Consider the following 16,726-nt stretch of genomic DNA (forward strand, 5'->3'; position numbering starts at 1 on the left):
TCTTCCTGTCCGGCAGGGGGCTGGGCTCAATGGCCCCTGTGGTCTATTCCAACTCTAGGACTCTATGAAATAAGAATCTAACATCTAAATTTGTTACTTTCTAAATCCTTTGCATAGTTACATTTAAACCAATATATTTAAGCTAATATATTTCATACATTATCATAGGTAACCTTTTAAAAGAATAAAGCTTCTCAAAATAGAAAGGAAGGAACTCAGTAAAAAACAGGTTTTAAAAGGAACCCCTTCAGTTTACCCCCCCTTCAGCCATCTGCTCTTCCCATTAGATCTTCCCAACATTTATTACCCTTAAACTCTCTCAGTTTAAGAAAGAAAACAGCTTTAAAAAAGACTTCCCAAAAATGCTTTCTTTCTGCCAGCCAGATGCTTCTCCATTTGGTCTTTAACCTTGGAAAGAAGATCTAGCTCATTTTACTGGGAGGCACATTGGTATTATTTTACTATTTACTCATTCCTAATTATATTTATCTCTGCCTTTGTTATCTTCTGTAACATGTAGGGTCAGTGTCCGTTCTCAGCCTGTAATTTCAGCTTTTACGACTTTGAAAGTTATTTTCCTGCTATAAATCAAGGGGGCCCCTTGTCTAGGAGGAAAACATTGCCAGTGTTTTCTTAAGCAGCTGGTCTGCCTGGCATGAAACTTTTGAAAATCTAAGCCCTCTTTAATATACAAGTCCTGATCAAACATTAATAAAATGCAGGCTTATGCCTGATGCCTCATTCCCCCCTTTCAAGCTCAAGGACCTTCGTCCCAAGTGTCCTTGATAGCTTGACCTTCATCATATTCCTGAGGTAAAGCTCTGTATAGGGCCATGATATGAGGTAGAGTTTCATTTGAAACCATCTTGCTAATTGTACTTCTAAAACATGAAATGATACATGGCATCATACATAAAACCATTACCACTACTCTCAAGAAAAACAAGCAAGACAATAGTATCCCTTTGAGTCCTGTGACATTAGGTAACCAATTGGTGAGCCATCCCATATCCCATCCTTCCCATGTTTGTACTGGGACATGTGCTATATTCTCCATCTTTGTAGCCAACACACGGATTGCCTCACCATTATCAGAAATGTTAAAGCAACAGGCATTCCCTGTCAAGTTCAAGACTCCACATAGGCCTCCCTGCCTGGCAAGTACATAATCCATTCCCATTTTCAGCTGCAAAATGGCGGCTCTACTTTCATCCAACTGTTGTGCAATAAGTCTCAAACTCTGGGCCGTTGCATTGGTTACCAGTTCCACTACTGCTTGCAATCGAATTATTCTGTTTAGATTATAAATAGGATCCCGTGCCCCTTGTATGAGCTCACCAGGATTCCAGGAGGCAGGATCATAATAAGCTATAATGCGCTCTGGCGGCCAATCATCAGTACCGCTCCAACTTTGGGTACTTCCTCCTGCTATACGAGAAATATCAGCATTCCTTCGTGTTCGCTTGGCCGAACTAGTGGGCATAATCCACATTGGTGGTAATACCCATCCCAGGAAACAAGTCCCACTCCATTTGGAAGGGAGTTTCTTGTATGCCCATTCTCCACATATCCACCACAACCATCGGGTCTGAGGTTTTTGGTACGTGGAGTACAGAAGGCGAAATATCAAAAGAGGTAGAGAGTTCACAGTGCAGTATGTTAGATTGCCTTTTTCTGTCACAGTTATGTTCCATACCGCTTTCCATGCATGAATAAAAGGAGGTGCACAGGGCAAGGTATTCCGAGTTCGATAGGTAGTACCGTGTGCCCAGGTATGACTATTCTTAAAATAATCCCAAGTATAGTGACAATGAGAAGAGCCTATCATGATAGAATCAGCTGCATCTGATGATTTATGTACACAGAATTCCCCTTGTACAGGTATAACTCGTAATGGTTTAGTTGAGTTCCATCCGGGGAAATTCTGTATTTCTGTTTGGTGTGGCATTTCGCTTACCATACCAATGGCATCTAATGGTATCGGTAATAAGGGCATACCTCCCTCTGAATCATCTGGCCCAAGAGAGCAAACAAGGCAATTGGTCCTATTTGCAACATTGGCTACCATTTCAGCTAAACCTACCCACATATTGTGGTCATGGCTGAATCCATATTTAGCAAATTTGGTCAGATTCAAGGACCCTTCCCCTTCCCAAGGGATCAGGATTAATAATAAAATCATATTGATGTCTAGCATATGCATTCCTTCCACAAAAGATTACCTTATTGTGATAGCATAAAACTATTAGTCCCAATATAATTCCCCCAGTGACAGAAATGGGGAACCACCAAGACCAAAACATATATCCCAAGGATCCCCAGTGAGTAATATCTCTGATAATTGTTCCACAAGGGGGCAGTCAATCAATTGTATAAGAGAATCTTCCCGTTCACAGTCGCTGGTTCAGATGCTCCTCAAGCTTCAGGCGTGCGCAGGTCAGCCAGCTTCCAGGTTGTGGCTGCAGCAGGCCGGTCGTCTAATGTTGCCCGTGACCTAGCCCGTTCCCGGTAGGGCTAGATACAGGGGTTTTTGGAGAGAGTCAGTTTTAAAGGATTAGAGGGGTCACCTTTGCACGTCCAACTGCCTTCGGACTTCTTCAAACGAGAGTGATGAATCCAGGGGGTCACCTCAGCTACCTTCACCGCTGTTGGAGTAGAGAGCAAGACGGTGTAAGGTCCACGCCACTTAGGTGCGAGTGGATCACGTTTCCACTCTTTCACCCATACGCTATCGCCAGCCTGGAACTGATGAATCGGCTCGGCAATGCTGCACGGCGTGCGCTCGAGGACCCACCTGTTAAGAGAAACAAAAACACGGGAGAGAGATTGCACTTGTCCCTGTGTCACATAGTCTCCTATTTGTTTAAGGTCAGCTGGAATATCCTGAACAAAGGAGGGCGGTCTCCCATACAGGAGCTCAAAAGGTGACAACTTAAGTCTTTTTGTGGGTGCACACCGAACACGAAACAGTGTTATGGGTAACACATCTACCCATCCCAATCCCGTTTCCTGGGTTAATTTTGCCAATTGGGTTTTCAGAGTCCGATTCATTCTTTCAGTTTTCCCTGAACTCTGAGGCCTATAGGCTGCATGCAGTCTCCATTTCACTTGTAGGACTCGACATACTTCTTGTACTACTTGATCAATGAACGCTGGCCCATTATCACTTCCAATGCATCTAGGTAATCCAAACCTCGGGATCAATTCAGTGAGGAGTCTCTTAGTTACCTCTCGTGCCTTTTCAGTTCGGGTGGGAAAGGCTTCAACCCATCCCGTAAGAGTGTCTACAAACACAAGGAGATACTTGAATCCCTTAGAAGGGACCAGCTCTGTGAAGTCCACAATTAGACTTTCCATGGGGACATATCCCACATGTTGGATTCCAGGAGGTTGTACCGGTCCCTGCCTGGGATTGTTTTTAGCACAAAGAACACATTTCTGTGAAATGCAAGTTGCTAATTGTGATAGATTAATAATATACAACTTCCGACTGAGACTCTCTCTGGTTGCAGTACCGCCAAGGTGAGTAGATTCATGATAATTTCTTACAATTGTGCCTGCTAGATGATGAGGTACATAAATCCTATTGTCCGGCAGGATCATCCAACCGTCCTTCACAACTGCTCCTTCCTGTTCAGCCCACTTCCTCTCTTCTGGGGTATAGTGAGGTTTAACTTCTTCTGGAACTACCTCTGGTATGAGGGCTGCTATAAATCCTCCCACAGGCTTTTGGGCTGCCTCTCGGGCTGCTTTGTCAGCAGCATGATTTCCTCTGGTTATTGGATCCCTTCCTCGTCCATGACCTTTGCAATGCATTACAGCAATCTGTTCTGGAGCCCATACTGCTTCTAACAGGATTTCTACTTCAGGTCCATATTTCAAGGCCTTCCCGTGGGCTCCTATTAGACCTCTTTCTTTCCATAGAGCTCCATGTGCATGCAGGGTTAAGAAGGCATATTTAGAATCAGTATAGATGTTTGCCTTACATCCGGCTGCCAATTGCAGAGCTCTAGTTAAACCTATAAGTTCAGCTTTTTGTGCTGAGGTGCCGGGAGGCAAAGCTTCAGCTTCCACAACTTCCTCATTGGTGACCACAGCATATCCTGCTCGTCTGGCACCTTCATGCAGGTAACTGCTACCATCAGTATAATATACAACATCTGGATTTTTCAATGGTTCATCTTTCAGATCGGGTCTACTGGAATAAACTTCATCCATTACTTGGAGACAATCATGTGATTCCTCATCATCTACCTCTGGTAGGGGCAGCAAAGTCGCTGGATTGAGCATATTCACTACTCGTAGATGAATCCTGGGATTTTCACACAATAGGCCTTGGTATCTAGCCATCCTTGGGTTCGTTAGCCAATAACTACCCTTATATTCCATGAGTGTCAGAACAGCATGAGGTACATTCACATACATCGTCTGGCCGAAGGTAAATTTATCAGCTTCTTTGACAAGGCTTGCAGTGGCCGCTACTGCCCTTAGGCATGGAGGCCATCCTTTTGCTACTGAGTCCAATTGTTTTGACAAATAAGCTACTGGACGGTTCCAACTTCCTAATCTCTGGGTCAGGACTGCCGCTGCAATCCCATTCTGTTCATGTACATACAGCTGAAAGGGTTTTTCCGAATTAGGCAGTCCAAGGGCTGGGGCCTCCATAAGTCGTTGTTTGATAACTAAAAAGGCTTGTTGCTGCTCAGGTCCCCATACGAATGGGTCCTTCTCTGCACCTCGAGTGCTTTCATGTAAGGGCTTGGCCAGACTGCTGAAATCAGGTATCCATAGTCTACAAAACCCTGCTGTTCCCAGGAATCCTCTAAGTTGTTTCCTTGTGGTAGGTTCCTTGATAAGGCAAATAGCTTCTTTCCTCTCTGGTCTCAATGCTCGTTGTTGGTGTGAGATGTCAAAGCCCAAATATTTGACCTTTTCTAAACATAACTGTGCCTTTTTCTGGGAAACTCGGTAGCCAGCTTGCCAGAGCAAGTGGAGCAGTTCCTCTGTCCCTTCTTTACAGGTATCAAAATCCTTTGCTGCTAGTATAAGGTCATCTACATATTGCAGAACCACCTTTTCTCCAGGTATTGAGGGGTAACTTGTTAGATCCTTCGCCAAGGCAGTGCCAAATAAAGTTGGGGAATTTTTGAATCCCTGGGGCAATCTTGTCCAGGTTAGCTGGCCTTTTGTTCCTGTTAAAGGGTCTTCCCACTGGAAGGCAAATATAGGTTGGCTCTGTGGTGCCAGCCGGCAACAGAAGAATGCATCTTTCAAGTCCAATACAGTAAAAAATGTTGCTTCTGGTGGGATCAAACTCAGCAGGGTATATGGGTTTGGTACATTTGGGTGCAAGGTCTCGATAGCCTGGTTTACGAGCCTCAAGTCCTGCACTGGCCTGTATTCATCTGTCCCAGGTTTCCGAACAGGCAAAAGGGGTGTGTTCCATTCTGATTGGCAGGGCTTAAGCAGACCATATTTTAATAGGCGGTCCAAATGTTTCTGGATGCCCTCTGCTGCTCGCCGGGGTAAAGGATATTGCTTTACAGATACAGGGGTAGCCATAGGTTTTAAGGTTACTACAATTGGAGCTATATTCTTGGCCATTCCTGGTGGGCTATTTTCGGCCCATACTCCTGGTGGCACCTGTAGGGTTCGGAGGAGCTTGTTTAATTCTGTATCCAATGTGGGTTGGACTTGCAAGGCTGACATTAGGCGCCATGATTGTTCCTTAGGTACTGAGAGGGTAATTATTCCTGCTGCCTTTGATGGCAGTTTCATTTCTGGACCTCGAGGAGTGAAGGTGATTTGGGCCTGCAGTTTGGACAGCATATCTCTACCTAAGAGAGGTATTGGACACTCAGGTATATACAAAAACTGATGGGTTAAACGATGTCCCCCAATCTGGCATTCCAAAGGTTGGAGGAAAGACCTCTTAGCTGACTGACCAGTGGCACTTTTAATGACTACACTTTTGGATGCCTTTTTCTGCAATAGTTCTGGGAGTACTGAGTATTCAGCCCCAGTATCAATCATAAAGTCTATTAAATGGCTCCCTAATTGAATCGTGACCGTGGGCTCCTGGAAGCCTAACTTTATGGAGTCCGGTCGTTCCTAGTCTTGGGTAAAATCCTCCTCTGCCAGTCCAATGAAATTGTCTCTACTCTGTCCTTGTCCAGGTCTCTGATATCTTCCATTTCGGATCATTCCCCGTCCCCGTCCCTGGTTTCTTGGGCCGGAGCCTGGGCCTGGGCCTGGGCCTGGGCCTGGGCGTACTTCTTCCAACCTCAGGGGTTCAGGACACTCCCGCTTCCAATGACCCTCCTTCTTGCAATTCGCACATTGATTCCTTCCCAGTGGTGGATTCCTTCCCCGCCCTCTTCCTCCATTTAAGGGGCGGTAGTCTTGCTTCACTGCTGTGGCTAGCATTACCATCTTTTCCTTCTGCCACTTCTTCTTCTCTTGCTTCTCAGCCTCATCCCTATTCCGATAAACTCGGCGTGCAATGGCCATAATTTGGCTCATCAGCATCCCTTCCCATCCTTCTGATTTCTGAATTTTCTTACGAATGTCAGAAGCGCATTGGGCCACAAATGTAGCAGTAATCATTCTGCTGTTTTCAGGGGCTTCAGGGTCAAAAGGAGTCCATATACGATAGGCTTCTTGCAGCCTCTCTAAAAAGTCTCCCGGACTCTCATTTGGTTTCTGTTCTACTTCTGAGACTTTAGACATATTAGTGGGCTTCTGGCATGCCCTGCGGATACCTTGCACAAGCGTCTGGCGGTAGGTGGTAAGTCTGGCCAGATGAATTGCATTGTTTGGATCCCAATTAGGATCTTCCAAGGGAAAGTTATCTTGGAGATGACGGTCAATATTAAAAATATTTCCCACTCTGGCCTGCTCACGCAAATATATCTGTGCCTTTTCAATTATGTCTCTTCTTTCCTCAGTGGTGAACAGAGTATTCAGAAGCTGGCGACAATCTGTCCAAGTAGGACTATGAGTATTTACTATTGAAGTCACCAAGTCCATCATAGCCTGAGGTTTTTCTGCAAAAGATGGGGTGTGTGTTTTCCAATTCATCAGATCCGTAGTTGTGAATGGAATGTACTGAAGGGTCGAAGTTCGAGGTGGCCTTGGTCCGAGTTGCCCGTTAACCAGCACAGGCTCCTCAAGTGCATCAAATACTCTTCTGAGAGGGGCTACTACGTGATCTTTTTCTTCACTTTGCTCTAGGGGCCTCAAATCATAGGGGATGGTATTTGTCCCAAGGCGTTCTTTTAGCAGCTTAATACGCCTGGCTGTATTGCTTGCTGACCGATTAAGGTCTCCCTGTAACTTCTGTAATAATTCTCTAGGACTTGGATGTACAGGGGTTTGGGGTAGGCAATCAGTTGTTCCACTAAAAGAGACTGTAGATGGAGTTCTACTGGGACTCACAGATGGAATAACCACTTCTGCTTGGGCTTCATTATAGGACTCCAATGCCTCCTGAAGATATTTATCATAATCTATCAAGGAGTCAAGTTCTGTGTCTCTACCCCCATTATTCGTTCCACTTTCTTGTCTTGGGGTTACAACTGGTGGAGGGTTTGGATTAGGCTCCCTTCGATGTGGAGCATAGGGTGGAGGTGGAAGCACCTCTTCCTCTGGTCCCTCAAAAATGGGTTTGAGTTTATTTGGCAAGATTCCTTTCCTAGCTTCGGCTTTTACAGCCAATAATTTGCATCGTTGGACTTTGCATTCTCTTATCCATGGAGGATTTTTATTTAATGTGCTCAGCCAGGAATCTATATATGAAAATTGTTCTGGGCACCCTCCAGTTTCTTTGGTGATGTTAGACCAAAGTTTGCTTACTAAATTTATATCAAAAGTTCCCTGAGATGGCCATCCAGTATTTTGTTTTGGCCACTCTAATTCACATAACGTTCTCAAGCGCTCTGGCGTCATTTTGACTCCATATGCCCCTGAGAAGGCTTTCTTAAAATTATTTAACATACATTCAAGAGGTGTATTTCCCCCCTTTGAACCCCCAACTCCCATTGTATGGCCCTGTGAAGTATCCACTCAGTCACTCACACACACGCTTCGTGGGGTTTCTTGCCCAGATGGAGTCGCCTCACTGGGAACCGAAGTACTACCCACTCCACACTCAGGTCAGCTACAGATTGCTCTGTACTTTCTCACACATACAATGCGCAAGATACTTCACCACACTCTACCTCCCATTCTTCCCTTTCCCCCCACCAGACCACCATCTGATATACCCAACCACCTAGCGTACTCAGTTCCCACTTACTGAGACGCAGAAGTTTGATCAAGACTTCTCTTCCTCCCAATTAATTGGAGGGCCAAAAATCCCTTTGTGCACTTACCCCTTGGTTGGTTCCGTTTCCCCCCGGTCCGTCGCCGCCAGTGAGCAGGGTATCAGACAGACGAGACTGCTGCGTTCCCCTGGAAAAAATTTTTCCATGCGCGCTGGGTAGGCAGTTTAGAGATCCTCTCTCTTGTACCCTGCTCAGTAGAGCGAAGGGGCTGCGTTCCAGCAGACCACTTATCCGAGTCACGGCACCATAAAATGTAGCACCCTGCTTGTGGTTAACGCTTAGCTGGAATGAAATATTCAACGCAGCAATAGAGAAATTAAAATAATAATTTATTTGTCAGACAAATAAATGAGAGGCACAGTGGTATATGGTTACCAAGCTCTGGCCTGGCCTCCTGCCATTCTGGCCAGCACTTATATTCCCTTAATCCAGCCCCCTTTGCTCCTCCTTGGGCTGCATCTGTCCAATCAGCCTGGTTGGATTTCCTATTGGCTGCCTGCTATAACCAATCCTAAAAGATACACCCACATCCTCCTGTCCTTATATGGAGCACAAAGAGCTATATATTGTTACATCTATAAATGACAAATAAGTAGTAATATATCTTACATGTGTCTCAACAAGGAATATTAATTACCAGCTCACCTCTTGCCCTCTTTGCCCTATTGCCTTCTAAAACAAATGGTTAATCTTAAATTTTTATCTTAAACATATGTCAAGGATCTTGAATTTCACATCAACATTGAAAGATCTACTTCATTTGAAGGTTTCTAAACAAATGTCTGACAGCCATATATCAGGACTGCCCAGATGGCGTCTTCCTGTCCGGCAGGGGGCTGGGCTCAATGGCCCCTGTGGTCTATTCCAACTCTAGGACTCTATGAAATAAGAATCTAACATCTAAATTTGTTACTTTCTAAATCCTTTGCATAGTTACATTTAAACCAATATATTTAAGCTAATATATTTCATACATTATCATAGGTAACCTTTTAAAAGAATAAAGCTTCTCAAAATAGAAAGGAAGGAACTCAGTAAAAAACAGGTTTTAAAAGGAACCCCTTCAGTTTACCCCCCCTTCAGCCATCTGCTCTTCCCATTAGATCTTCCCAACATTTATTACCCTTAAACTCTCTCAGTTTAAGAAAGAAAACAGCTTTAAAAAAGACTTCCCAAAAATGCTTTCTTTCTGCCAGCCAGATGCTTCTCCATTTGGTCTTTAACCTTGGAAAGAAGATCTAGCTCATTTTACTGGGAGGCACATTGGTATTATTTTACTATTTACTCATTCCTAATTATATTTATCTCTGCCTTTGTTATCTTCTGTAACATGTAGGGTCAGTGTCCGTTCTCAGCCTGTAATTTCAGCTTTTACGACTTTGAAAGTTATTTTCCTGCTATAAATCAAGGGGGCCCCTTGTCTAGGAGGAAAACATTGCCAGTGTTTTCTTAAGCAGCTGGTCTGCCTGGCATGAAACTTTTGAAAATCTAAGCCCTCTTTAATATACAAGTCCTGATCAAACATTAATAAAATGCAGGCTTATGCCTGATGCCTCACTACTTGAACAGATTGTATGTGGCTGGAGAGCAGGGAGAGAAATATGCCAGGCTCTTTCATTTCATGCCTGTTCTTTGGTCACTCACTGGGTTACCACTGTTTGCACATTGGTGAGGAGAGAGGGCAATGGATTATAGCCACTATCCATTTTATTCTATAGAATGAAAAATACTGCAGAGGTCATGGAGTCTGCTATTACTGCTACTGCTGTTATTAATTCAATTTCTTACCCGCCCCTCACCACAAAGTCTTAAGGCAGGTTTAAACAATGTTACAACACACTATTAAAAACAGTTTAAAATAAATTACAAGAGTCAGGCGGGTCTTAATATATGTGTTTGTGTGTTGTGAAAGGCCAAAGTAAAGAGGTGTATCTTCAGCATATACAGGTTTTTTGAGGCGGTATGTGGTGATACGCCATGGTACGCTGTACCACCACCTCCTTTCACCTCTTCCTCCACTGCTGCTGTTTCCCTGAAGGTGTTTTGGTGGGTCTACCTCTACCACAAAGTGGCGTGGCTAGATCAACCAACTCCCCCCCTCCTTTCCACAGCTAGCAAGACACTCTAAAGGTAAAGGGTAAAGGGACCCCTGACCATTAGGTCCAGTCGTGACCGACTCTGGGGTTGCAGCGCTCATCTCACTTTACTGGCCGAGGGAGCCGGTGTACAGCTTCTGGGTCATGTGGTCAGCATGACTAAGCCGCTTCTGGCAAACCAGAGCAGCGCACGGAGATGCCGTTTACCTTCCCACCTGAGCAGTACCTATTTATCTACTTGCACTTTGACGTGCTTTTGAACTGCTAGGTGGGCAGGAGCAGGGACCGAGCAACGGGAGCTCACCCTGTCACGGGGATTCGAACCACCGACCTTCTGATCGGCAAGTCCTAGGCTCTGTGGTTTAACCCACAGAGCCACCCACGTCCCTGCAAGACACTCTAGCCACACCATTTTGTGGTAGAGGCGGACTGCTTTGCTCTACCACAAAGTGGCGGAGCAGATCGGCTTGCATGTCAAGAAAACAGTCGTCCTAGCTGCACCGCTCTGTGGTAGACCCACTTTGGTGGGTCACACCAAAATGCCTCCGGGGGGAGGGCAGGAAGCGGTGGCGGCGGATGAGGAGGCAGGGAAGGGAGGGGGAGGGGTGTGTACTGCCACTGAGCATATGACAACTACATAACAGTGATGGAAGATGCACTTCTGTGTGGAGGAATTATACAGTCTAGGAGCTGCCAAAAATAATGTCCCTCCCAGACTGTCCCCTGATTCCTGCCCCACAAATAATATTGATTGATCTTATCTGGCATGAGATATTGCCAGACAATTAAGGGGGATCACGAGTATTTTTTCAGGGTGGCTATAAAGCATAGACTTTAGTAGCAGGGTGATGCTCTTGCCACTGTCAGAAATTCACACCACTTTCAGATTAACTACTGAGATATGGAACAAGCTTTAAAATAAACAAAGTATTCTGGAGTCACTTTTGCACTGATTATGCACATTACTACTGACAACAAAGCAAAACCCCTACTATACAAAGGGAAACATCAGAGAGAACACAGATTTTAGACATTTGTTGCATGGTTACAGCCTCTGCATCTTCTAATAAAATGAACCGGGGTTGCTTGGGAAAGAGTTTTAATCACTATGAAATCAAATTGTTTTGGTTTCCCACAACACAGAGAAATTGTTGTTGCTGCTGCTGCTTTTATTTATGAATCACTTCCTTTGACACATCTCAAAGCAATCTGCAGCATATATAAAACCGTTACACATATCTAATCTATGAATAAATTAGAGTTGTGTATAATATTCACTTTAGGACCAAATTTAAACAAAAATCTATGGAGAAAATATTGCAAATTACGAATACAAACAGTAGCACCTAGTTATTTGCCGGTGGTTAAAAAGCTTCCTGCTGAATCCAATGAGAAGTTCCACTTAAACATATAATTCCCCTATACACTGAAATTCTCCCAACAGAAAATGTAAGTCAATACAAATGCAAGCTATTGCATTATTTTCCACTGCAAAAACTCATATTGCAGCCAGGACTTTGGCATAGCTTGAAATATTGATCGACACAGAGTAATTCCTAAACCTATATATCTGCTGTGCTGAAATGATAAAGTAGTGGAATGCATAGAAAGTGGTTTTTAGAAGTCATTTGATCATGAAAGAAATGAATTTTATCATTAACATGGAATCAGGAAAGTACCTGATTCATTTATTTAAGCCTATGTGGAGAAAGTTAGTTCCAGTTCTGAAGTTTTCAACTGGGTTTAAAAGGTTGCTGCGATTGATGAATGAATGCATATTTTAAAGGCAGCAAAATGCAGTACTTTAAAACTTCACTGATTATAAAGTGAATAATAATAATAATAATAATGTACAAACCACAAGTTCATAAATGATACGTTATTTGGCAAATGGCATCCACAGATTTTGCACCCAAAACAGCTAATGTACTTACACAGCCTCTTTTAGAACACCAGACACTCTCTACCTACAAACAGCACAAACCAGAGTGATCACTTTACCTTCTGTAAAATCAATCAGTCCGAGCAAATGCAGCAGCTTCAGAGACGCAAATATAATCACAACTATACCCACTGTTTGCAGTCCCTCGGACTCCCATTCCAAAGTCAACATTCTTCGAGCAAGCAAATCATTCCAGTCAGCTGCCAAGCCACTGTGCAATCTGAAGGGAAAGGGAGGATTTTGCCAGCACTTTGCTAACACACACATATGCACACACAAAAGTTGCCAGTGTGGTGGGGTGAACTGAGGAAACAAACTGACCACACAGGTGCGAGGAAGGGGTTAACTGAAGCCCCTTTCCTCATCTCGATGCTTCTTGATTTCAGTGCTCCCTCCCAGAGAGCTGAGTTGGGCTTTCTTCACATGGCATTATATGCGGCGAGTGCTCCCACTTCAGAGCTGTTAGGAGGGCAATTCCGTTTCGGAACTCAAGACTTTGCTGTGTCAGTTCCGTAAAAGCAACCCTCCCAGGAAACTTGCAAGAGACAGCATGCAGCAGCAGGCACCATTTGATCAAGAGCTCGCAGACTCCTGCCTCACAGTTCAGCACCGGCTGACAAGAACAGTGCTCCAGAGCTTCTCAAATGCGACGTGAAGCACAGCAACTCTCATCTTTTTTCATTAGGGGTTTATCAGAATACTTTGATTGCTGGGTTTGAGTGAGCATTTAGCTGCAGGTGGCATTGCTGATCCTGTCTCTCGCTCTCTTCTTATCACTGCCTCTTCAAGGGCCCTTTCGCACACTCTGCACAATGCACAGAGGCAAGCTTTTCCTTGCTGAGTCCCAGCATAACCTCAACAGGGAGCAATTGTCCTGTTTATCTCCTGGCACAGATCTTCCACCAGGGTGACCAAGGCATTTTCTCCCCCCCCCCCCAAAAAAAACCCCTTCTAGAAACCAGAACAGAAAGGATCTAAATAGCTGGGATCTTTCAAGGAAATTTGGAACTGCTTCTCACCACGTGCTCCAAAGAGCTAACTGTATTAGCAGGGAAATCCCAGGAAACCCCTGGAGACCTGTTGCCAAGTTCATGTAGAGCAAGCTGGACCAATGGTCTCACTCAGTAAAAGGCCACTTCCTATGTTTGTAAAGGCCAAGTCCTTGAAATATCAGGGAAGAAAATAATTAGCTATACATTATATTGCAAGAAAAAAGCACACCAAGAACTCAGGCCAGTGTAAGTTTCAATAGTGGGAGTGGTCCTTACTCACAAGTGAATAGTCAATAGTAACAAAAACTAATCCATTCAAAAGTATGTATTCTGACAAGAATTACAAACTCAAAGATTACAAATTCTAACAGAGATTACAAACTCTAACTCGTAAAGATATGTATAACACAATAATTCGTTACAAAGATTTTCTCTTTTTCACTCGACAGTAATGTTGAACCTTATAATTTATCAGCTTGCAGATGGAGAACTGGGGATTTCACCTTTACAACTCCTCCAAAGAAAAAACAAGCCAAAATTTCGACCTACTTTCCATCCCAAGGCTGCTGAAGCAAACAATCCAGGAAACCTCCATACTCACGAGTGGTCTATTGACCATACCTGGATTGGAAGGGAGGAAAAAACTAACTTCGGGGGTGAGGGAGTGGACCTGGCAACAGAACTAAAACAAGCTGAGCTAGCCAAAGAGGGACCTGAAGCAAGTTTAGAGCAGGAGCTATTCCTGGAAAACCTAGAAGCCATGGCAAACGAGCCTCCGCCTCCCCCCCTATCAGGAGAGAATTTAAGGTGTCCTTCCCCGATTGAGCCGACTGAAACAGACAAATGGCCAAACAGCTTAAGGCTACAGTACCCGGACAACTTTATCTTCTACTTGTCAGGGATATTCGAAGAGTTACTCAAAACTCATTTCACACAGATAAGCAAAGAACTTGAGCCAATTAAAAATTTCCTTTCGGAAAGCTTGAACCTCCTTACCACCCTAACTGAATTGATTAAGAATCATGAGGTCACCCTCCCCTCCACAACATCTGGGACTAGGACTAATGGAGGTGAAACCAAGCCGGGACTCGATTACAAAAAAACAAACAGAAACAAGTCAGTGCAGGAGGGAGGGTCCCTTGCTCCCAAGAAGCCGACCTTAAAGAGAAAATGCTCAGCACAAAAAATGAAGAAGACCAAAAACATCAAATTGAGAGGCCAAAAGGGAACGCCGACCTGCCGGACTAAAAAAATGAATTTCCAGAAGCTCTTTAAGCTGTTGGAGAATACAACAACAAAGAACTCTACTCCTACAACCCGAAAGAAAATCACAAACTCATGCATGCCAATAAAGCACTCTGAGGAAAAGCCCCATGCCCCAGCGGATCACACACCGCCCTCTAGTGGGGAAGTAGGAAAACCAAAGGAAATTCCGGCTCCCATGCAACCAACCCTTCTCTTGACATCGCAAAGAAATCCCGTGTACCCTAACATAACAAGAAAGGATCAAGATAAAACAACACAGACTTGTCGGAAGCTAACGTTAAATAATCACAAACTTGCCTTCACAATACTTTCCACAAATAGAGGACACCCATCATATGCTGAAAGAAAAGTAAATATTCCCGAAAAAATCAAAATAGTCACCAGGGGCCTCATGACAGCAAAAAAATATCATCAAGGTAAAATTCCTCCCTCGTGATACAGCCCAAAATAGGGCTATAGTGACTTTTAAGGACGGGCTCTCAACTAAACAGACCCTTTCAAATAAAGACAATTTCCTGAGGGCTGGCTTGCTTGTGCACCGTTTCTTCGAAAACATCGAAGACCCTTCACCACTTCTAGGAGCACATGGGCCAGTTAGACCAAAAACCAAAACCAGCACTGCAGAATCCAAGAGTGCCGGAAACGGTAAGCCGCTCTACCCAGAGGCTGGCAATCTTAAACATTCTGGCAGGCTGTTCAAAACCCCGCCCTCACTAAATAAGTTAGAAAAGGATTTCTCCTCAAAGGATGAACAACTCCTAACAACCTACCTCGAGCAGATCCTACTTTCCCAGGATGCACTAATTGAAAGACTTTCGACCATAAGGAAGTCACTTCCACCTCTAGCCCCGCCTCCTCCCATGGAATTTAATTACATCAATTGCAAATCAAAGCCTTTAACCAACGAGGAATGGACAACTTGTTGATATCTGTGTCCAGAAGAAACGGGCTCTCCTACACCCCCTCCAATAGCCCAATCCAAATCGCAACAAGTTGAACTAGTGGTGCCAGTGCCGGGAATCGGCTCAATCTTCATGGACTGCCTAGAAGCTATTCATGCAGAGGAATGAAATAAGTTCTCAGCGGGTGTCTGCCTGGACAGACAAATTAATACCCCCAAAATTAGTCTTCCCCTTAAAAGGCTCCCCCATTCCTCCGCATCGTGGCTCATTCAAGCCAAACTCAAAGGACCTGAGGAATCAGCGGCAGAAAACAGCTATGAGAGCCTGGAATCTAAAAACCCAAGAATCAACTGCTGCCCTAAACATCATCTCCTGGAATGTTGCCGGCTGGTCCAGATGCCTGTCACATTCTACAGACATTGCCTTTTACCGTCAAAACTTTAACATCATCGCTCTCCAAGAGACGTGGGCGGCTGAAAACCCATCATTGGAAGGATACTATACATATACAGTGAGAGCGGTTGCAGGCAGAGGACCAGGGAGGCTCAAGGGGGGGGGTTATGCATCCTAATTTCACTCTGCTTAAACGCCACTTGTAAGGAACTGTCCCCCCTAGACCACCTACCAATGGCCCTACTCATATCCTGGGGGAACTGCAGTTTACTAATGATCAATGCTTATATCCCCCCAACAAGCAAAAAAACCCGATATTGAGGGCATCTGGAATAGACTGGACTCTTATGTCAGGTTACTGCTAACAGACTATCCGGGAGCAAAGGTTCTGCTGGTGGGCGACCTAAACGCAAGGTTAGGTCCTGATGACCCCAGTTTAGAAACCAAATACAGGCAAAAAATAGGGTATCCTGACGACTTGGGCCCAGAGGTTTTACAAGTACCAAGGCCGTCAAAGGATCAACATTCAAATTTTGCTGGAGCCTGCCTCCTCAAATTCTCTAGGCAGCTAAGTCTTCATATCCTAAATGGTTGCACCAGGGGCGACATCCCCGGGGAATATACATTCATGTCTGGGGTAAGATCCAGCGCAATTGATTATATGTTGGCGGACAGTGAATTACTAACAAAAATAGTGAATTTAAAAGTGCTCCCATTCATAGAGGGGGACCATTTCCCTTTGTACCTCCAGGTGTCTCCGTTAAACGAGTCACCCTTCCTGAGAACAGTATACCCTGCAGAGATCACCGCA

General features: G+C 44.5%; 1 protein-coding gene across 8 annotated transcripts in view; it reads right to left on the reverse strand.

Annotated features, from left to right (window-relative positions):
- The window catches only part of KCNIP4 (potassium voltage-gated channel interacting protein 4), a 286,864-nt gene that overhangs the window by 92,026 nt on the left and 178,112 nt on the right, over positions 1–16,726 (reverse strand). Inside the window, exon 1 of one of the 8 annotated variants that reach the window (XM_077934428.1) lies at positions 12,422–12,938. The exons of 6 other annotated variants lie outside the window; for them this stretch is intronic. In XM_077934428.1, coding sequence (XP_077790554.1) covers positions 12,422–12,629 — 208 coding nt within the window. In that variant the 5' untranslated portion in view covers positions 12,630–12,938. Of the gene's footprint in view, positions 1–12,421; positions 12,939–16,726 lie in introns of those variants that run through there. One more of the 8 variants, XM_028742917.2, reaches the window with a different exon arrangement.

The sequence above is a fragment of the Podarcis muralis genome, chromosome 9 (assembly GCF_964188315.1).
Source record: "Podarcis muralis chromosome 9, rPodMur119.hap1.1, whole genome shotgun sequence".
NCBI lineage: Eukaryota > Metazoa > Chordata > Lepidosauria > Squamata > Lacertidae > Podarcis > Podarcis muralis.